At 36.3% G+C, this 22,388-nt stretch overlaps 1 protein-coding gene and 1 non-coding gene across 2 annotated transcripts in view; one reads left to right on the top strand and one right to left on the bottom strand.

Annotated features, from left to right (window-relative positions):
- ZYG11B (zyg-11 family member B, cell cycle regulator) overlaps positions 1-20,689 on the top strand; it is a 68,094-nt gene extending 47,405 nt beyond the window's left edge. The window contains exons 8-14 of the mRNA XM_027604296.1: positions 62-112; positions 2,627-2,788; positions 2,895-2,942; positions 11,599-11,796; positions 11,942-11,994; positions 12,526-12,623; positions 19,031-20,689. Coding sequence (XP_027460097.1) covers positions 62-112; positions 2,627-2,788; positions 2,895-2,942; positions 11,599-11,796; positions 11,942-11,994; positions 12,526-12,623; positions 19,031-19,221 — 801 coding nt within the window. The 3' untranslated portion in view covers positions 19,222-20,689. The remainder of the gene's footprint in view (positions 1-61; positions 113-2,626; positions 2,789-2,894; positions 2,943-11,598; positions 11,797-11,941; positions 11,995-12,525; positions 12,624-19,030) is intronic.
- TRNAE-UUC lies at positions 750-822 on the bottom strand. The gene has a single exon. It is a non-coding gene; the product is annotated as a tRNA-Glu (tRNA).
- Positions 20,690-22,388: the final 1,699 nt, after the last annotated feature.

The raw sequence follows: 22,388 nt of genomic DNA on the forward strand, positions 1-22,388 counted from the left end.
TGATATGAAAGTCACACTAGTGAGTTCTTGGACATTTACTTTGTCTTCTGCTTGCTTGCAGCTTTCTACAGAACAAACTGCACAGCTTGGTGCTGAGCTCTTCATTGTCAGGGTAAGTCTATTATCTCCTCTGTGTAGACCACTAGACAGTTTCCATTTTCATTGTTTTCAGGCAGTGTTGTGTATCTTCTGACATTTTATATTTCAAAACACTATTTTCATTACTTCTAACTGGATGTATTCATTTATTTTTATAGAGGCAGCTTTATTCCTTAACAGAGATGGAAAGAGCCCTGAACTAGGAGTCAGATGACCTAGGATCTAACTGTAAAGTCAGTTTGTGAACTTAGACAAATTATGTGAACCATAGGAGCCTAAATAAGCCTTAAGATCCTATCTAGACCTAAAATTCTGTTATTTTGTTATTTATGAAGAAAATGTAGAGACTATTGTAGGCATAAAATGTGCTAGATGCTTTGGGAAAAAAGATAATTTAAATAACTAACAAATAATTTTGCTTGCTTACACTCAGATTAAGGAGATGATACAACGAACAGTGAAAAGTTAAAAAGCTTTACATAGAATAAATATAAACAGTGTCCTAGGGGAGGACTGGAGGAAAAAGTCTACTTCAGGGTTTCTTGCTACAGTCCTGGCATGAGGTGTTTAAACAGTAATGGTAGATTAAAAAGTCAAATGAAAGACTCCCTCTTTTTTCTTTTTAAGATTTTATTTTTAAGTAATCTCTACACCCAACACGGGGCTCGAACCCACAACCCCGAGATCGAAAGTCACACGCTCCACCGACTGAGCCAGCCAGGTACCCCAAAAGACTCCCTTTTTCTGATTTACATATTATGTATGTAATGAGAAAGTCATTCCTTTGATAAATATGGGTAGAGTACTTACCAGGTACCTAGCACCTTACTAGATGTTAGGGATTCACATTGAATTATTTCTATAATTTCTGTTCATAAGAAGTACTGGAGAAAATAGCTATCTAGACATGGTTGTAATACAGTCTAATATGTATAATAATAGCAATATAAATGAAAAGAGTAATGTAAAGAGAGGAGAAAGCTGTGGTGGTATAATGGAAAGAGTAGGAATTCTGGAGTTGACACATCTGGGTTTATTCCCAATTCTATCACTTACTAGCTTGGGCAGTCACATAAATTTACTTAGGGTGATAAACTACTTTGTACAGTTATTATGAAGATTAAAGGAAAAGGAAATTAAGATTAATTGAAGGGGAGGTGCCTGGATGGCTCAGTTGGTAGAGCATGCGACTCTTGATCTCTTGGTCGTGAGTTCAAGCCCCACATTGGGCATAGAGCTTACTTTAAAAAAAAAAAAAATTATTTGAAGTAGTATATGCTAAGTGCTTAGCACAAAATACAGTGTATGTTAGATAAGTAGAGAAGGATGTTGATTTTATTTATTTTTTCTATTTTCAGGGATGACATTTTAGTTTTAAATATGACTTTTCATCGTTACATATGTGTTTCAGTAATTTTGGTTGGGGGTATATTCAAAGATTTTAAGGAAGTAATACACTTATATGCTTTGGGGGAAAATTAAACTTAGTTTAAGCAGGAATTAGTAGCAGTAGTAGTGACAGTAGTGATGATGATCACTAGCTTTTTTTAATCTCTTGATTATCACCCACAATTTACAGATGAGGAAGCAAAGGATTAAATTGGCAAACAAGGTTACACAGATGGAGATTCTAGTGCCACACTCTTAACCACTGTGCTATTAAGTTACATAATTGCACTGAGATGTTTTTATTTTAAAAAATTTTTTTTCCTGAATTGTGTGTAACTTTACATAATAGTGTTCATTAATGTTTTCTTATATCTGTTTGAGCAGAGCTCCCTTTTACCCCCAAAACTATAATCTAAAAATGGAATTATCGGGTGCCTTATCTAGGTCTCAAAACATTTATCTTTCAGACTTAAATTTCTTAGGTTAAGGCTATGATAGGAATAATTTACAAATGGAATTTCAAAGCTTTTATCTTATTCAAATCCAATATAGACTTTAGTTCTCTTACTATTGTATAGAATTTGTTTGTTCTTTATTTTCTTAAGGAAAACTTGGAATTAGATAGAATTAGGTCTTCCAATTCTTATTTTCTCTTACTAAGTTGACTGTGATCAAATTACTTAATATTTCTCAGACTCAATTTCCTCTCCTGAAAAATGGACATAACAGTACTATAATATAGGATATAATTTGCTGATACTTGATAAATGTTAGCTTCCTTTCCCCTTCTCCCCCTCCACTCTTTTTTATCCCAGGATCTGAAATGAATATATGATGTGACTGATTGGGTAAGATAGTTTTCCTAAGCTTTAATCAAGCTGTAATCATTTTGGTTTTTATTTTATTTACAGAGTATTAGATTATAGGTATCATCAGAATAATAAAGTATTTCTGAAGATCCTATACTTTTTTCTTGTTGAAGGAAAAATCTGATCCAAGAAGATGTTTGTTGTACTTATAAAAACGTTTATAGGAAATGTTTTAAGCCATGAGACCAATTTTCATGACTTGTGATTATCATCACTAATTATAATAACAGTCTCATGATGAGAAATTCATTCTATTTTCCTTCTTTCAGCAACTTCTTCAAATAGTGAAGCAAAAAACCAATCAAAATTCAGTGGACACTACTTTGAAGTTTACTTTGAGTGCACTTTGGAACCTCACGGATGAATCTCCAACCACTTGCCGACATTTTATTGAAAACCAAGGGTTAGAACTCTTCATGCGGGTTCTAGAGGTTAGAATGGGAATTTAGCCTATAGTTTTGACATTGATTGATTTTAAGCATTCATTTATTATATTTGGTTTTTTAGGTAGTTATAGGTTTCTCTTTCTTTTTACAGTCTTTCCCAACTGAGTCATCCATTCAACAGAAAGTCCTAGGACTTTTGGTAAGATATAAACATTTCCTGCTAAATTCCAAGCTGTAATTAATTATTTTCCTTCTGAGGTAATACATTGAAAGTTACTTCTCAGGGTGCCTGGGTGGCCCAGTTGGTTAAGTGACTGACTCTTGGTTTCTTGGTTTCAGCTCAGGGTGTGATCTCAGAGTTGTGAGATTGAACCTCACGTGGGGCTCCATGCTCAGCACAGAGTCTCCTTGGGTTTCTTTCTCCCTCTCCTTTTGCCTCTTGCGCATCCCCCTCCCCCAAGGAACACACACACACTCTCTCTCTCAAATAAATAAATCTTAAAAAAAAAAAAAGGAAAAGTTGCTTCTCTATTTGTAAACACCTAATGACATTAGAAAAAATATACACTATAATAAAGTGAGAAAAGCAGGCTATAAACAATGTATACATATTAAGATTTTCACCACATTAAAAGGAAAAACATAGGGCGCCTGGGTGGCTCAGATGGTTAAGCATCTGCCTTCGGCTCAGGTCATGATCCCAGGGTCCTGGGATTGAGTCCCGCATCGGGCTCCCTGCTCCTTGGGAGCCTGCTTCTCCCTCTGCCTCTCTCTCTCTCTCTCTCTCTCTCTCTCTCTGTCTCTCATGAATAAATAAATAAAATCTTTAAAAAAAAATTTAAAAAAAATAAATAAATAAAAGGAAAAACATAAATTACATACTTTATTATATATTGTTTGATATAGTACAAAGCTTCACTGTGAGCAATTTTACTTTTATAATCAGAAAAAAAAAAAATCTCATGAAAAAATGTCACTAACTGGGGCACCTGAGTGGCTCAGTTGGTTAGGCGTCAGACTCTTGATTTTGGCTCAGGTCATGATTTCAGTCTTGGGGTCGAGCCCTATGTCTGGCTCCACACTTGGCAAGGAGTCTGCTTGGGATTCTCTCTCTCCCTCTCTCTCTCTGGCCCTTACCCTGCTCACACGCCCTCTCAATAAATAAATAAATAAATAAATAAGTTAAGTAAATAAATCTTTAAAAAAATGTCACTAACCTCTAAGTGTTCTTACATGCTATGTTTGGTAATTGATAATCAGTACTTAAAAGGCTGCTTAAGGGCGCCTGGGTGGCTCAGTTGGTTAAGCGACTGCCTTCGGCTCAGGTCATGATCCCAGGGTCCTGGGATCAAGTCCTGCGTCAGGCTCCGCCTGCTCTGCGGGGAGCCTGCTTCTCCCTCTGCCTCTGCCTGCCACTCCCCCTGCTTGTGCTCTCTCTCTCTCTCTGTCAAATAAATAAATACAATCTTTAAAAAAAAAATAAAAAATAAAAGGCTGCTTAACAAATTAGATATTCCATAAATACATTGGCTATAGATTAAAGTGAGCCCTCTAGGATTTTGAGGCAAAGGTGAAGGAGCAAATGTTTATTATGTTTAATCACTGTCATAGGAAAAGTTCCTATGTGGTCAAAGGTATTTTAGAGTAGACCTCTGCTCTTGAGAAATTAGATAATAGGAGGCATAAATGAGTGAATAAAAAAGGTTGTAGATTAGTGTTTGTTTTACAGATGCAAGAGTATGAGATACTAAACAATGAGAGATGGATTTTTGGGAAAGCAGAGGGCTGGCATTTAAGACCTATCTATTCACTATAGCTTTAGTTATATATAAAGTAGAAAATGTAGAAAGATCCAAATGCCCAGAAATAGGGAAGTATTAAACAGATCATAGCATTAATCATTGTTTTATTCAAGGTTCATAGGATTATTAGATACAGAAGTTGGTTCACATCACCATAAGGGGAAAAGTGGAATTTATTTTAAATATTTAGAGAGCTTTCATAGAGCTTTAAAAATGCTTTTTTAAATATATATATTTATTTATTTAATAAAACGCTTTTCTTTTTAAATTCAAAAAAGAATACATGCTTATTATAACTAACCAAACAATACAAAAGTGTATTTAAAAAGCTTAAGACTCTGTCCTGAGCCTTCAATCATTTTCATTTCTATGAGGTAATTAATGTTAATACAACCCAATGTGCTTCCTTCCATATCTTTCTCCATTACCTAGTAACTGATTTTTTTTCAATAATTTATTTTAAAATATTGATTCTAACAATTTTTTTGTGGGCAGAGAACATACTTTGATTTGAGTCCTTTGGAATTTATTGAGACCTGTGTATGGCCCAGAATATGATCTATCTTGGTAATTGTTCCATGTGCACTGAGAAGAATGTATATTTTGCTGTTCTTGGTATAATGTCCTATAAATGTCAGTCTAATTTGTTGTTATTATTCAAGTATCCTTACTGATTTTCTGCCTACTTGTTCTAGCAATTATTGATAAAGGAGTTTTGAAATCTTCAACTATAATTGTTGATTTATCTATTTCTTCTTACAGTTATATCAATTTTTGCTTCATGTATTTTGAAGCTCTGTTAGGTTCATAAACTGTTAAAATGTCCTCTTGATTAATTGACCCCTTATCATTATAAAATGACCTTCTTTATCCCTGGCAATATTCTTTACTTTGAAATCTCCTTTGTCTCATTTAATATAGTCATCCCAGCTTTCTTTTGACTAAGGTTAACATGGTTTACCTTTTTCCGGCCTTTTACTGTTAACATGTGTATGTCTTTAAAGTGTGTTTCTTGGGGCGCCTGGGTGGCTCAGTCATTTAAGTGTCCAACTTTTGATTTCAGCTTAGGTCATGATCTCAGGGTTGTGAGATCGAGCCCATATTGTTGGGCTCTGCTCTGGGCTTGGACCCTACTTAAGATTCTCTCTCTCCCTTTGCCCCTCCCCCATCCCCCACTTGCACACACCTGTGCACACACTCTCTTTTCCTCTCTCTCTCAAAAAAAAAAATGAAGTGTGTTTCTTATAGACAGCTATGTACTTTGCATCCCGCTTTTTTATTTTTTATTTTTTTAAATTTTTTTCAAGATTTTATTTATTTATTTGACACAGAGAGAGAGAGATCACAAGTAGGCAGACAGGCAGGTAGACAGGCAGGCAGGTAGGCAGGCAGGCAGAGGGAGAGGGAGAAGCAGGCTCCCCACTGAGCACAGAGCCCCATGCAGGGCTCCATCCCAGGACACCAGGATCATGACCTGAGCCGAAGGCAGATGCTCAACTGACTGAGCCACCCAGGTGCCCCTTGCATCCTGCTTTTTTATCCAGTCTGAAAATCTGCTTTTTATTTGGGCTGTTTGGATCATTTACATTTAATGTGATTATTGACATGGTTAGATTTGAGTTCATTAACCTGGTATTTGTTTTCTGTTCATCCCATCTGTTCTTTGTTTTCCCTTCTTTTTCTGCCTTCTTTTGGTTTAAGTTTTTTTTTATGATTCCATTTGATCCCTGCTCTTGATTTATTAGTGATTACTCTGTTATTTATTTTATTTTATTTTTTATTGTTATGTTAATCACCATATATTACATCATTAGTTTTTGATGTAGTGTTCCATGATTCATTGTTTGTGTATAACACCCAGTGCTCCATGTAGAATACTCTCTGTTATTTTAATGATTGCATTGGGTTTGTAGTACACATCCTTAATCACAGTCTTCCTTTATGTGATTTTATACAATTTCAAATATATTTCATACATTTATACATATGTATGTATAAGAATTTTATAATAGTAGGCTTCCATTTCTTCTCTTTTTTCCTTGATGTTATTATCATGCATTTTATTTTTACATATGTTATAAACCATACAGACATTATTTTTGTTTAAAATGTCAATTATCTTTTAAGGACATTTAAATAATTATACTTATATGTTTACCCAAATAGTTACTATTTCTGATACTCTTCTTTCCTTTCTGTAGATCCAGATTTCTATCTGATATCTATTTCCTTCTGCCTGAGAGACATCCTTTAACATTTCTTGTAGTGCACATCTACTGTTGATTAATTCTTCAGCTTTTATATGTTTGCAAATATCTTTACTTAACCTTTGTTTTTGAAAGACATTTTTGCCAGATATAGAATTCTAGGTTGACAGTACTTTAAAGATGTTGATTAACTTTTTTCCTCGTTGCATTTTCAAATGAAAAATCTGATGTCATCATTATCTTTATTCTTCTGTATGTACATGATTTTTCCTCTGGCTACTTTTAAGAGATTAGCAATGATTTTAAGTGATGATTATGATGTGTCTTGATGTAATTTACATCATGGTTCCTGTATTTGGGATTCATTGAGCTTTTGATCTATAGGTTTATAGTTTTTATCAAGTTTGAAAAGGTTTTGGCCATTATTTCTTCAAGATAATTTTTTTTGTACTGCTCTTCTTGCCCCCAACCCACTGGAGACTTTGGAGACTACGGTTTCTCATATATTAAACTGCCTGAAATTGTCTCACAGCTCATTGGTGCTCTTTTAATTTTCTTTGTTCATTTTTCTATGTATGTTCCAATTTGGATAGTTTCCATTGCTATGCCTTCTAATTCGGTAATCATTTCTTCTGCAATGTCTAATCTGCAATTAATCCCATCCAGTGCATTTTTTATCTTAGACATCATCATTTTCTTCTCTAGAAGTTTTGGTCTTTATTATATCTTCCATGTTTTACTTAACTTTTGAACATATGAAATATATTTGTGATAACTGTTTTACTGTCCTCTGCTGATTATAATATGTGTCACTTCTGGGTCAATTTCAAATGATTGATTATTCTCCTCATTTTGAATTGTGTTTTCCTGCCATTTTGCATGCCTGGGAGTTTTTGATTGGATGCCAGGCATTGTGATTTTTACCTTGTTGGGTGCTGGATATTTTTTGTTTTCCTATAAAATATTCTTGAACTATGTTCTGGGATATAAACTTACTTTTAAACAGTTTGACCATTTTGGGTCTTGCTTTTATGATTTATTAGGAAATTCCAGAGCAATGCTAGGGTTAGGGCTAATTATTCTGTACTACTGAGACAAGACCATCCTGAGTACTCTATCCAGTGTCTTGAAAATGAAGTTTTTCCAGACTGGGTGATGAAAACAAGCACTAATCCTAGTCCTGTGTGAATGCTAGGAACTTTTCTCTAATCATTTTTTATCATTTCCTGCCCTCAAATGATTTCATTTGTTTCAGATAGGAGAGTAACTCTGGCCCCTTTTTACTTCATGTTGGCCAGAATTAGGTGTTCTCATCAATCTTCCATCAAATAGAATTAAAGATGAGAAATGTGTCTTTTATATTTACCCACATATTTCTCATACTACTCTTTACATATCTTTTAGTGTAGGTATGCTGACAATGAATTTTCACTCAGGTTTTGTTTGTATGAAAAAGAATCTTGCTTTTACTTTTAAAAGATACATTTCTTGGGCGCCTGGGTGGCTCAGTTGGTTGGGCAACTGCCTTCGGCTCGGGTCGTGATCCTGGAGTCCCGGGATTGAGTCCCACATCGAGCTCCCTGCCCAGCGGGGAGTCTGCTTCTCCCTCTGACCCTCTTCCCTCTCGTGCTCTCTATCTCTCATTCTCTCTCAAATAAATAAATAAAATCTTTTAAAAAAAATAAATAAATAAAAGATACATTTCTTAAAAAAAAGATAAATTTCTGCTGGCTATTGAGTTTATTTTTATTTATTTATTTTTAAAACATCTTTTGTTTTTTTCCAAAGATTTTATTTATTTATTTGAGAGAGAGAGAATGAGAGATAGAGAGCATGAGAGGGAAGAGGGTCAGAGGGAGAAGCAGACTCCCCGCTGAGCAGGGAGCCCGATGTGGGACTCGATCCCGGGACTCCAGGATCATGACCTGAGCCGAAGGCAGTTGCTTAACCAACTGAGCCACCCAGGCACCCTAGCTATTGAGTTTAAATGGATATTTTTTCTGTTGGATTTTTGGGCTTATAATTTTCATCAAATTTGGAAAGATTTTGTCCATTATATCTTCAAATAAATATATATGTGTATATGTATTATTATTTTTGGGGGGGTACCTCTCTCATCTCTCTTTCTGGGACTCCAGTTATCAGTATGTGAGATTGCTTACTATTATTACAGAGTAAATCTATTGGCTTTTTTCCCCAAGGTTTTTTTTTTCTTTTCTTTCTGTGTTTTCCCTTAGATGTTTCCTGGTTTCCTGTTGCTATGTTTTTTAGTTCATTAGGGTTTTTTTCCTGCAACATCTCATCTGCTGCTAATTTCATCTGGTATATTTTTCATTTCAGATATAGATATATATATATATGAATACTTTTTATTTCTAGAAGTTACATTTAAATCTTTTTATAGCTTCATTTTCTCTCTTCAGGTTTATGTTTTCCTTTCAACCTGAATCATATTTATAACATTTATAGTAGCTGCTTTAAGTCTTTGTATGCTAATTCTATTATCCCTGTCATTTCTGCGTCCATTTTAGGGATTGATTTTTCTCTTGGTTTTGGATCATATTTTCCTGACTCTTTGTATGCCTGGTAATTTTTGGCTGGATGCCAGTCATTGTGGAATTTACATTGATTTTTTGCTGGATTTTATTGTTTTTCTTTAAAGAGTCTTGGACTTTGTTCTGGCATATAGTTAGGCTACTTACAGATCAAGTTGTTCCTTTCAAAGCATATTTATTTGCTTTGTTATAGTGGCTTCAGATTAGACTTTATCCTGGGATTGATATATAATTTAGCTCCACTGCTATGCAATGCTTTATTATGTGGTGTCTTCACTCTGGCTGACGGGAATGTGAACTGTTCCTAACCCTGTGTGATTTGGGGATGTGTTCATGTATTACTTTCTGGTAGTTCTTTCTCTAGCCTCATGGAGCTTCACTCTGCTTCATTACCCAGCCAAGGATTTGAGGGCACCCTTCTGCAGATATCTTTCTCTCTCTCTCTCTGGAGCTTTTTCTTTTCTAGTACTCTGTTCTACAAATTTTTGCTTCCTTGGCCATCTTGATCGCTGATCTCTGTCTCCTCAATTCAGCAAATACTGCTGGATTCTCTTTAGGCTCTCCATACCTGCACAGCAATCCTGGAAACTGCCCCATTTGAATACCTTCTCTCAGATATAGACATTCCTGTATACCTGTTGCCCACTATCAAAAAAAAGTTCTCTCATATATTTTGTCTGGTTTTCTAATAACTTGTTTATGGCAGGAAAGAATGGCCATAATTCTTTTTTTTTTTAAGAACTTTAATTTTGGGGCGCCTGGGTGGCTCAGTCGTTGAGCGTCTGCCTTCGGCTCAGGTCATGATCCTGGGGTCCTGGGATCGAGCCCTGAATCAGGCTCCCTGCTCCACGGGAAGCCTGCTTCTCTCTTACCCACTCCCCCTGCTTGTGTTCCCTCTCTCGCTGTGTCTCTCGCTGTCAAATAAATAAATAAAATCTTTAAAAAAAAAAAAGAACTTTATTTTTATTTTAATTAATCTCTACCCCCAACATGGAGTTCAAACTTAACAACCCCAAGATCAAGAGTTGCATGTTCTACTAACTGAGACAGACAGGTGCCCCAATAATGGCCATAATTCTTTTGATGTTCTATTTTGCTCTATTCCAAATCTTTCCTTTGTTTCTTGTTTTAATAGTGGTGTCTTTGTTGGGGGGGGGGTGGCGTTCTTTTGTTTGTTTGTTTTACTTTTTTTTTTTATCGGTTACTATCTCACAGTATGAAGTTTGGGGAGGGGAGTCTATCTACTGTTGTGTTTGATGATTCTTACCTATTACGGATTGTTTTCATTGCAAATTGTAATTTGGCACTGTGATGTGTCATCTTTCTGGGGCTTTAAGTTCAAAGTGTGTTCTTCTCAGAGGGTTTGTTTCTTTACTTTCCTTTTTTTCTTCCTTTTCTTGTTCTTGTCACTATAAAAATGCTATGTGAAAAATATAAATAGGGAAGAATATGAAAAATGAATGTGAAATGCCTTTTCTTTTCTTTTTTAAGGATTTTATTTATTCATTTGAGACAGAGAAAGCATGAGCAGTGGTGAGGGGCAGAGGGAGAGGGAGAAGCAGACTCCCTGCTGAGCGGGGAGCCTGACGCAGGGCCCGATTCCAGGACCCCAGGATCATGACCTGACCCGAAGACAGATACTTAGCCAACTGAGCCACTATGAGCCCCTGAAATGCCTTTTCTTATTTGAATGTGTGAGATTAGAGAGGTGTGATTATTAATCACTGATGCTGGTGAAAAATAGATTATACACATTCTAAAGTGTATATAGTTAAACTTGTCTCTTCCACCCTCACTCTTTTTCATATTGAAGAAGAAAATGTGTTAGTCCTTACAAAGTATACATTTGGACATGATGCCTTTCACTTTTCATTTGTTATAGAATGACTTAAGCTAGGGAGTGAGTATCTCTTAACAGTGAAAAGCTCAGGGTCCTGGTTCCTAAGAAATGGAATCAACATGTTAGGAAGAAAATTGCTATTTTATAGTAGATCAAATGAAGTTTTAAGAATGAGGATTAGTCTTCAGAATAGTAAGATCCTTTGGAAGATCAACCACAGTCTAAATTGGAAACCCCACAGTTGTTTCCCATGTGAACAGAGGTCTTCTTATGTACTGCCTAGGGAAACCATTCTAAGAAGGAACAGAGATTGCAATTATTTAAACATATATTGGCGTATGCACAAATGTGAAGACTGTTATTATTAAGCGCAGTGGGTTCCTTAGAATGCAAAGGGTCATTTAGCCATTTATTCATAATACTTTAATTTTTATATTTTCTTTTTTTCCAGAATAATATAGCTGAAGTACAAGAATTGCATTCTGAATTAATGTGGAAGGATTTCATAGACCACATCAGTAGTCTCCTACATAGTGTTGAAGTGGAAGTCAGTTACTTTGCAGCTGGGATTATCGCCCATTTAATATCTAGAGGTGAACAAGCTTGGACGTTGAGCCGTAGCCAGAGGAATTCTCTTCTGGATGATCTGGTAGGGTCATTTGGGATTTTCATTCGGTATTTCATAGAAGCATACAAACAACATTTATAGTAGTTAAACTGTCAGAGTCTCGTAATGCAACAATGCAGTGCTGAATAAATATTGTGTTCTTTCTTGTGTGTCTTGTGTCTTGAAGCATTCAGCTATTTTGAAATGGCCAACTCCAGAGTGTGAGATGGTAGCATACAGGTAATTAACAAAATAATTAATATTAAGCTAGTAACCTAGTCATTTTGCTTTCTTAGAGATCATTCCTACTAGATATATAATGTATTTTTCCTCAGGCATCTATCTTTTTACTGACTTTTAAAAGGATCAGAGTATTTTTACTTTTTTCTGCTACCTGTCATTCATCAGTTCTTCCCTCATTCCACATTTATTGAAGACAAGTGCCAAGGACTTGTTCTGTGCTCTTGAAATTCAAAGATGAGTAAGACATGGTGCCTACACACAAGAACCTTACAGCTGGGGTGCCTGGGTGGCGCAGTTGGTTGGGTGTCCAACTCTTGATTTCAGCTCAGGTTGTGATCTCAGGGTTGTGGTTGTTATCCAAATACGATCTTTCTCAAATGGCTAAGACAAAGAAAATATGTTCTATAGTTCACTTATATTAGTTTGAAAATAGATGAAATTTCTAGAATGAAAAACTCAGGACTTTTGCTTTAGAAAATGACATTAAGTATAGGATGGAACTTTTACTCTTTTCTTTTGAAATTTCAGGTCCTTTAATCCATTTTTCCCATTACTTGGCTGTTTTACAACACCAGGAGTCCAGCTATGGGCAGTTTGGGCCATGCAACATGTCTGCAGCAAGAATCGTATGTACCAAAAAGAACTATGTTTTTCTTTTTTCAGTGAAATTCTCCTTAGACAGGAAAACCATTTCTACATGGTATATTGAAGTGATTTTTTTTTTTTTAAGGACACAGATTTTAAAAGATACAATATAAGAGAATCTTTGGGGTGCCTGGCTGGCTCAATTGGTAAAGCATATGACTCTTGATCTCAGGGTCATGAGTTCAAGCCCCATGTAGGACAGCAAGATTACTTTAAAAAGAAGAGAGAGGGACGCCTGGGTGGCTGAGTCTGTTAAGCATCTGTCTTTCGGGGCACTGGGTGGCTCAGTCGTTAAGCGTCTGCCTTCAGCTCAGGTCACGATCCCAGGGTCCTGGGATCAAGCCCCGCATCGGGCTCCCTGCTTAGGGAGTCTGCTTCTCCCTCTCCCTGTGCCCCTCCCCCTGCTTGTACGCTCTCTCTCTCTCTCAAATAAATAAAATCATTAAAAAAAAGAGCAAGACAGAGAATCTTAGGTTATAAACTAAATTTATTCTTTCAGAATTAGCTTAGTAATACTAGATACTGAATGACAGTGGTGAATGAGGCACTGTTCTGACCTCATGGAGTATGAAGATTAGGAGCCTACAGTGAGTCCATATGCAAAGCAAAAGTTTTAAGGCAATCCAGTGTTTATGGTTCATTCCAGTGCCCAATCCTTATCCACACAAAATCCCATTGTTTAATAAGACATTGCTCTCAGCACCCATAGTCTCTGGAGAAGCAAGAATTTAGATCAGATTCTGTATTACTCTTTTTTGAGGGTTGTGATACAACTCTTTGTTGTTTATTTATTAATAAAAACTCATTCCATAAATGATTTGAAACATTACACAAGAACACTTTAATTGTAGAAACACTTTGAGTATAAATTATTTGAAATTAGAAATCAGGATCAAGGAAAAATAATTTGAAAAGAAATTAAAGACTATAGGGAAAATAATAGAATGTAAATATGTAGACCACACATGGTGATTCATGTTCTTTTTGTGACGGGGCTGCAAATAATCAGCTACAGGATTCTTTTTCCATATAAGGAGGAAAAACTATTACATATCCTCATGGGAAAGCTTTTCTGAGCAATTAAGTTTCTTTTATAGAACCTTGATAGTGGTGATATTATAAATGGCCTTATATAGGAAAGTTGTGAGTGTTGTTTTTAACAATAGTCTTGTAGGAAAGAGCAGTAACATTTTATTAGATACTTTCTTATTCTTTGATGAAAACTCAGTGCATACTGCAAAAAGGGGACTCAGTAAAAGCTCTTTTCTGTGGGATAGACAGGGGAGGAGGGTTTAGGGAATGGGATGTGACAGACAAAACTGCTATGTACCCAACTAAACTTCTACCTGGAAGCTTTTCTGACCCTTCTTACTAAATTCCCAGTTTATTCATAAACATAAGCTGTCTCTGATCCAAAAATTTCCTCCTTTTATTGTCCCTACAGGTTCTGAGTACTCCCTAGTTTCTTAACAACCTATCCCAACTTATATCCAGCCTCTAATCCCCAGGTTTCTTTCCTTATTACTCAAGGAATGGGCTTTTCACAGTTTTACAAGAGAAAAGAAAACATAAAAAATAGTGTATTTTCATATAAGTGGGTTTTTTTTTTTTTATGACTACTTTTAGGTGTAGGTGTTCTTTTTTTTTTTTTTAAAGATTTTATTTATTTATTTGAGAGAGAGAGAATGAGAGATAGCACGAGAGGGAAGAGGGTCAGAGGGAGAAGCAGACTCCCTGCTGAGCAGGGAGCCCGTTGCGGGACTCGATCCCGGGACTCCGGGATCATGACCTGAGCCGAAGGCAGTCGCTTAACCAACTGAGCCACCCAGGTGCCCCAAGGTGTAGGTGTTCTTTTAAGTTTACTCTGTGGAGTGACCACCTTGAAAAATTTATTCTAAAATACATTGTAGGGGGGTGCCTGCCTGTCTTAGTAGAGCATGCCACTCTTGGTCTTGGAGCTGTAAGTTCGAGCCCCACAATGGGTATGGAGATTACTTAAAAATAAAATCTAGAATAAAATAAAATAAAATAAAAAATAAAATGCACTGTAGGGGCACCTGGCTGGCTCAGTCAGTAGAGCATGAGACTCTCGATCTGGGGATTGTGAGTTTGAGCCCCTCAGTGGGTATAGGGATTACTTAAAAAAAAAAAAAAAAAAAAAGACAATAAATAAAATGCACTGTAATTGGGGAATGTTAGAGTATTTTATCTCCAACTCAGGTAGTTCAGGTTTCTGCATTCTTGCTTTCCAGGCTTATTTGGTTTATATTTAAATGGAATTAACTTCTCAATTTGCATTAAAAGTTCTAATGCTGCTTACAGCTTTTAATAATTAAGAGATAATATGGCATAGTAGTTAAGGGCACACAGGAATCTACCTGGATTCAAATCATATTCCAGCACTTACTATGTATGCCAGCTTGAGCAAATTATTAAGCCTGGGATCTCAGTTTCCACATTTGTTAAATGGGAATAATAATAGTACCTATTTCACACATTATAATGAGCATGTTCCCATATTTTAGAAAGTTTAACAACATGATTTTTAATAATCACATTATCTTTATTGTATGACATATTAGTTTCCTAGTACTCATAACAAAGTTCCACATGTGGGTGACTTAAAAGAACAGGAACGTTTGGAGCATCTGGGTGGCTCAGTCAGTTAAGCGTCTGCCTTCGGCTCAAATCATGATCCCAGGGTCTTGGGACCCAGCCCTGCATTGGGCTCCTTGCGCAGTGGGGAATCTGTTTCTCCCTCTGCCCTTCACCCGTCTCGTGCTCGCTCTTGCTCTCTCTCAAATAAGTAAAGTCTTAAAAAAAGGAAAAAAAAAAAACCTCTCAGGGCACCTGGGTGGCTCAGTCGGTTAAGTGTCTGCCTTTGGCTCATTATCCCAGGTTCTTGGACCCAGCCCCACATCAGACTCCCTGCTCAGTGGGGAGCCTGCTTCTCCCTCTCCCGCTCCCCCTGCTTGTGCTCTCCCCTGTCAAATAAATAAATAAATAAATAAATAAATATCCTTGAAAAAGAACTCTCAAAACTTAGAGGTGCTTGGGTGGCTCAGTCAGTTAAGTACCTGACTTCAGCTCAGGTCATGATCCTAGGGTCCTGGGATCGAGCCCCACATCGGGCTCTTTGCTCAACGGGGAGCCTGCTTCTCCCTCTGCCTCTGCCTGCTGCTCCCCCCACTTGTACTCTCTCTCTCAAATAAATAAATAAAATCTTTAAAAACAAAAAGAACTCTCAAAACTTAATAAGAAAACAATACAAGTAAAAAGAAAATGGACAAAAGAGTTGAACAGACCCTTCACCAAAGAAGATTAATGGATGGCAAGTAAGCCCATGAAAAGATGTTGAACATCATTAAGATAAACATATATATCAGTGCATTAGAAATGAGAGTCCAGAAATAAATCCATGTATTTATGGTCAATTGATTTTTGACAAGGGTGCCAAGACTATTCAGTGGGGAAGGAATTGTTTTTTCAACAAATTGTTATTCAGTGCTGGGAAAACTGAATAGGCACATGTGAAAGAAGAACTTGATTCCTTACCTCATACCGTATATAAAACTTAACTCAAAATTAACTCAAAATGAGGCCTAGGCCTAAATGTAAGAACCACATCTACATATATATAAGCATATAAAATTTTTAGGAGAAAACAGAGACATAAATCACCATAACCTTGGATTAAGCAATAGCTTCTTAGAACCTCAAAAGCATAAGTGACAAAAGACAAACTAGTTTAATTGGATTTAATAAAAATTTTTTTAAAACTTCTGTGCTTCAAAGAATACCACCAAGAAAGTGAAAAGAGAACTTATAGAATGGTTGAATGTATTTGCAAATTATATATCTGATGAGGGACATGTTTTCAGAACATATAAAGAGCTCTTACAACTCAATGATAAAAATAACCCAGTATAAAGGTGGGCAAAGGATCTAAATAGACTTTCTACAAAGAGAACGTATGAATGGCCAATAAGCAGATGAAAAGAAGCTCAACATCATTAGTCATAGAGAATATAAATTAAAACCACAGTGAGACACTACTTCACACCTACTAGGAAGGCTGCCTATAAACAGAAAGATGGATGATGACAAGTGTTGGCAAGGATGTGAAACAACTTTCTCATTCGTTACTGATGGGATTGAAAAATTATAAAATCAGGGGCGCCTGGGTGGCTCAGTCATTAAGCAGCTGCCTTCGGCTCAGGTTATGATCCCAGGGTCCTGGGATTGAGCCCTGCATTGGGCTCCCTGCTCCACGGGAAGCCTGCTTCTCCCTCTCCCACTCCCCCTGCTTGTGTTTCCTCTCTCGCTGTATCTCTCTCTGTCAAATAAATAAATAAAATCTTAAAAAAAAATTATAAAATCATTTTTGAAAACAGTCTGGTGATTTCTTTAAAGTTAAGCAAACATTTAGCATTTGTCCAGCATTCTAAGTATTTCCTCAAAGCTTGTGCAAGAATGATTATAGCATTTTTAGTCATTGTAACAAAACACTGGGGGAAAAGAATCCAACAGATGTCCATTAGTAGATAACATTAAAAATATGTAGCATATTCAGTGCAATGGAATGCTAACTTAAAATACTTCACTTAATACTTAAATTTTTAAGAATACTTTAAAAAAAAACCTAAAGGGGCACCTGGGTGGCTCAGTCATTAGGCATCTGCCTTTGGCTCAGGTCATGATCCCAGGGTCCTGACATCAAGCCCCACATCGGGCTTCCAGCTCCATGGGAAGCCTGCTTCTCCCTCTCCCACTGCCTCTGCTTGTGTTCCCTCTCTCACTGTGTCTCTCTGTCAAATAAATAAAATCTTTAAAAAAGAAAAACCTAAAACTATTACATACATATGTGTGTAACAATATGGATGCATCTGAAAAATGTCATGCTGAGCAAAAGTAGACAGACTCAAAAGAATATATACTGTATGATTTTATTTACATGAAGTTCTAGACCGGGCAAAAGTAGTCTATATCATAGAAATTAGAAAAGTGGTTGCCTGGGTGAGGCTGCAGAGGAGTTTGACTACAAAGATGCACAAGGAAACTTTTTTTTTTTAACATTCCATATTCTGATAGTGGTGGTGATTACAGAAGTGTATACATTTGCCAAAACTCATCAAATAATAGATTAAATTTGGGTATTTTTTGTGTATAAATTATACTTTAATAAATATGACTAAAATTTAAAAAACTTTTTTTAAGATTTTATTTATTTATTTGACAGAGAGAGACAGAGGGAACACAAGCAGGGGGAGTGGGAGAGGGAGAAGCAGGCTTCCCGCCGAGCAGAGAGCCCGATGCGGGGCTCAATCCCAGAATCCTGGGATCATGACCTGAGCCAAAGGCAGATGCCCAATAAAAAAAAAAGTTTTTAAGATTTTATTTAAGAGAGAGAGAGAACATGAGCAGGGGGAGGGGTAGGGGGAGAGGGAGAAGCAGCCTCCCTGCTGAGCAGGGGGCCTTACGCAGGACTTGATCCTAGGACTCTGGGATCATGACCTGAGCCGAAGGCAGATGCTTAACTGAGCCACCCAGGTGCCCCAAAACTAAAAAAACTTCCAAAAGTCGTGTATATAAAAAGAAGAAATACTTAAAAACAAGGCAAAGAAAATATTTAAAAATAAGAAAACTACATGTATAATATGAATACATTAAATTTTTTTAAAAATATATAGGAAATGCATAAAAGTGTAACAGTACGTATCTTACCTGTGACTTGGGATCAATGAAATTTTCTTCTCCGATTGCCTGTGCTTTAAGGTTATGATTTTTATTTATTTTTGGTAAAAAATGGTTTATCAGTTCCATTTTTGTATAAAACACATGGGAGAAACCTATCTAACCTAACCAGTCAACATACAACCTGCCCCATGGAAAGGTACTTTTATCAAACTTTGAGTTTAAGAACATACAAATGTTTCTTTTACCATGTCTAAAGTAATTGTCTATGCTTTTCCATATACCTGTTTTAAAATTTCCACATATCTCCATTATTTCTTCCGTCCCAGTTATAGTACAAGGACAGGGAGGAGGAAGATTGGTTAAAACATCTCTCTAAGCAGTTTTCTGCTGTCCTTTCTTTCCAAATAGAGACTTGTGCATGTGAGGGACCAACACCCTCCCCCGCCACCCAGCTCTGGTAGCTTTGATAAGGGAACCATATATATGAATATGAGAGTTTATATATATGATTGAGAATCAGTATTATTTGTGGGGACTTGCAGTGTAGACATCATTACAGAGGTATTTATCAAACTGTAGCATATGTTAGTGGTCAAAACAAAATAGCTAAGATTTAAGTGAAAAAAGAACTTTTTTGTGTGTGGGATAATTTTTAAATGTTGTAAGAAAAGCTTTCTCTCCTCTTTTTCAGCCTCAAGGTATTGCAGCATGCTGATTGAGGAAGGAGGATTGCAGCATTTATACAACATCAAAGAACATGAACAGACTGATCCCCATGTCCAACAGATCGCCGTGGCCATTCTGGACAGCTTAGAAAAACACATTGTGCGCCACGGCAGACCACCTCCCTGTAAAAAGCAGCCCCAAGCTAGACTAAATTGATAGCCATAGGTAGTTGGATAATTGAATCACAGGAATCCTTTTTGTGATAGGTTCATTTGGAATATCTTATCTTCTGTGATGTTTTAGGGGTTTCTATGACAAGAGTCATAAGATCAGTTTGGGATTGATGGTGTACAGTACTGCCGACGTGAACAGTCTCTAATTTGTCTTGTGATTTTTAACTTCTGAGGTAAGAAGGGTCTCTTCCTTCATCATTGCCTTTTAGGAAATTTTCCACATCTTTCTGTGTTTGAACTTACCTGTGCTTGAAATTCTACAGTTTTATGATAAAGTTTGCACGAACCCTTAGGCCAGACTTTTCTGATCTCAAAGTCCCTTCCAATCAATTTGCAGCTTCAGATAAGCTGTTAACCTGATTTCTGGCACTGCTTCAGTTGTAAGTTTTATACTGCTTCTGTATAAAATGCCTTTATTCTCTGTCTGTGTACCTTTTATAAGATGTTCTTCTTAGTGTGAAAGAATGGAAATCCGAGTCCTCTTTGAAAGCTACTCACTGACTGGAGCCTGGGTAGTTGGCAGAAAAAATGTATTAGAAAGAAAACTAGTAAGGGAGAAAAAAGATTAGGAACTGGAGAAAGGTCTGCTCTTATAGTTCTTAAACTGGAACAAGCTATCCTTTTGGAACCCACCTCTCCTGATGCAGTGAGCAGTAGCTTGTTCTTCATATTTATTCCTGGGAGCATGGGCTGCTGCTTCCTACACGGACTGCTGGTTACTCTCTAGAAATATTTCCCCAGGCATCACGATGTAAAATATCACAGCATTCTGTGTTAAAGATTAACTGTCTGAATCTCTATACATCATACTATTGTGAAAATGTGAATTTTTATAAAATTATCTCTTGTTAAAACTGACTATTCTTTTCCCTCTATTTCAAAGTCATTTTGTTCAGTGAAATAGAGACTACACATGGTATTACCTGCTCAGTTAAAATACAGTTAACAACAGCACATTTTGTCACAAGAAGTTAAATTTTCTTTTGTTTCAAAAGACATATATCTTATGTTCTCATGTTGGAGAAAGATGTCCACATCTCACTGCCAAAAATGAATGAGAAGCACGAGGCTATTATTAAATGTAATGATTCTAGTTGCGGTGCATAAAAGGAAATATTTTTGATGGGTTATTTTTTAGGCAATTGCCTTTCCTTTATGATACCTGTTACAGCATAGTAAAGAATCAGTTATCATTATATCAATAATGAAAGCTGGGAGGCAGCAAGTCAGCAAGAAACTTAATTTCCATTTTAAATTTTAGTTTGTGAATAAGGTTAATGACAAATTTCGGATGATTGTGTTTTCTTCGTAGATGGCCAAAATGTTTTCAATAGAGATTTTTTTTTAAGATTTTATTTATTTATTTGACAGAGAGACACAGCAAGAGAGGGAACATAAGCAAGGGGAATGGGAGAGGGAGAAGCAGGCTTCCCATGGAACAGGGAGCCCGATGCGGGGCTCAATTCCAGGACCCCGGGATCGTGACCTGAGCCAAAGGCAGACGCTTAACAACTGAGCCACCCAGGTGCCCCTTCAATAGAGATTTAAATGGTTTAAATTATGGTGATTATTTAGAAGCATTTTTATTTAGAAAGGAGCTGGCTTATTAGTATGCTGATAACATTTTTGACATATATATTTCAAACCACTATCACAAAAATCATACTTGAATTATTTTGTACTCCTTCGCAGGGATGAAAACTTAAACTAAAAGAAAAGAGGTATTTAGAACCATTAAAAACCATATTATATTCTGGGTTGCTTCTGACTTGATGGGTTTAAGGAATATTTATAGGCTCAAGATAAATTTTCACAGATTGTCTATTTCAGAGGAAGTGGAAAATTCTTTTAACTTTCCCTCTTTTTCCCAGATTTTAATTAATGTCTAAGGCAAAATGTAGAAAATAGGATGGCCTACACTAGGTTGGAAGTTGCTAGCTATGTTGACTATCTTCAGGTCTCAGCTTGCATAAGGGAAAGCCTGTTTGAGAAGTCTGGCTTCAAGTTTCTCTTATGTCTTGTTCAAGACAAAAGTGCATGTTTCCTTATACGCTAATCTTAGGTTTTTATCTTTACAAATTGTTTTCAGAAATAGCTAAAAATGTACAGAAAACAATAACTCCCTTCATTATTCAGAATAACTTGATAGATAAAGAGTCAAAAATATTTAAAATTAATTCTAAACTTACTACTTTGAGCATTGGTAATGGTGGGGGTATTTCTGAGTCTTAAGAGCAAAATAATTGATCACACCCCATATATAAAAATGGTAGTGCCTTTGTGGTTGGGATGGTTCTTAAAATTGTATATCTAACTAAGGCACAGAATTGTCTATAACGTCTTGAATCTGGCTAAAATATAGTAGATGTATATATTGAAATTATGAGGCATAACTGGCCTGTGTCTACAGTTAGAATCTGTTAGGCCTCCCTTTTACATGTGTATACTGGAATGTAATAGTACTCGGTGCCTTCAAGGGTTACCTCTTCAGTGGCTTAGAGGTGCTGTTCCAAGCACAATTTAGACTAGGGTTGAACCACTCATTGCTCAAATCATTGGTGCACTCAGATGTTGTAAAATGTCACTCCATCAGTCCACAAGCAGCAGCAAGGTTTAGATCTACCAAAGAAAATGGAATTAGACTTTTTAGAGTATAATGATGCATGTTGGTATCATTGAGTAAAACAAGAATGGTCTGAAATTAAAGCAAAAATAAGGGACCTCATTCTTTCCCTCAAGTGAGTTTTGCTTGTGGTCTTTATATTCTAAAAAATCATTTTTCCTTTTGGCAGTTGAAAAGAAACATAAATCAAGTAATAATAAGGGGTTAGTTTAATTTACCCTCTGGCCAAGGACTCACTGGCTACTGATCTTAGTTGAGGCTTTTTTAAATTATCAGACCCACAGTTCCAGGAATTAACCTTAAATATTGCTACTCTTTAGCCCTAGATAGAAATGCCATTTGGTAGCAATAGTCAACTTAATTACCCAAAGTGGAGGTGAGTCACCACAAAAGGGTGCTACAGGGATTTAATTTCATGATCTCTTTTGTTTACAAACTTCCAAAGAATCAAAGATTCATGTTTAAAAACATTACCTTTTGAGTTGGCCCTTTTTCTCCCTCATCACTTTCATTTGGCTGTATGTTTA

Source organism: Zalophus californianus, chromosome 4 (assembly GCF_009762305.2).
Source record: "Zalophus californianus isolate mZalCal1 chromosome 4, mZalCal1.pri.v2, whole genome shotgun sequence".
Classification (NCBI taxonomy): domain Eukaryota; kingdom Metazoa; phylum Chordata; class Mammalia; order Carnivora; family Otariidae; genus Zalophus; species Zalophus californianus.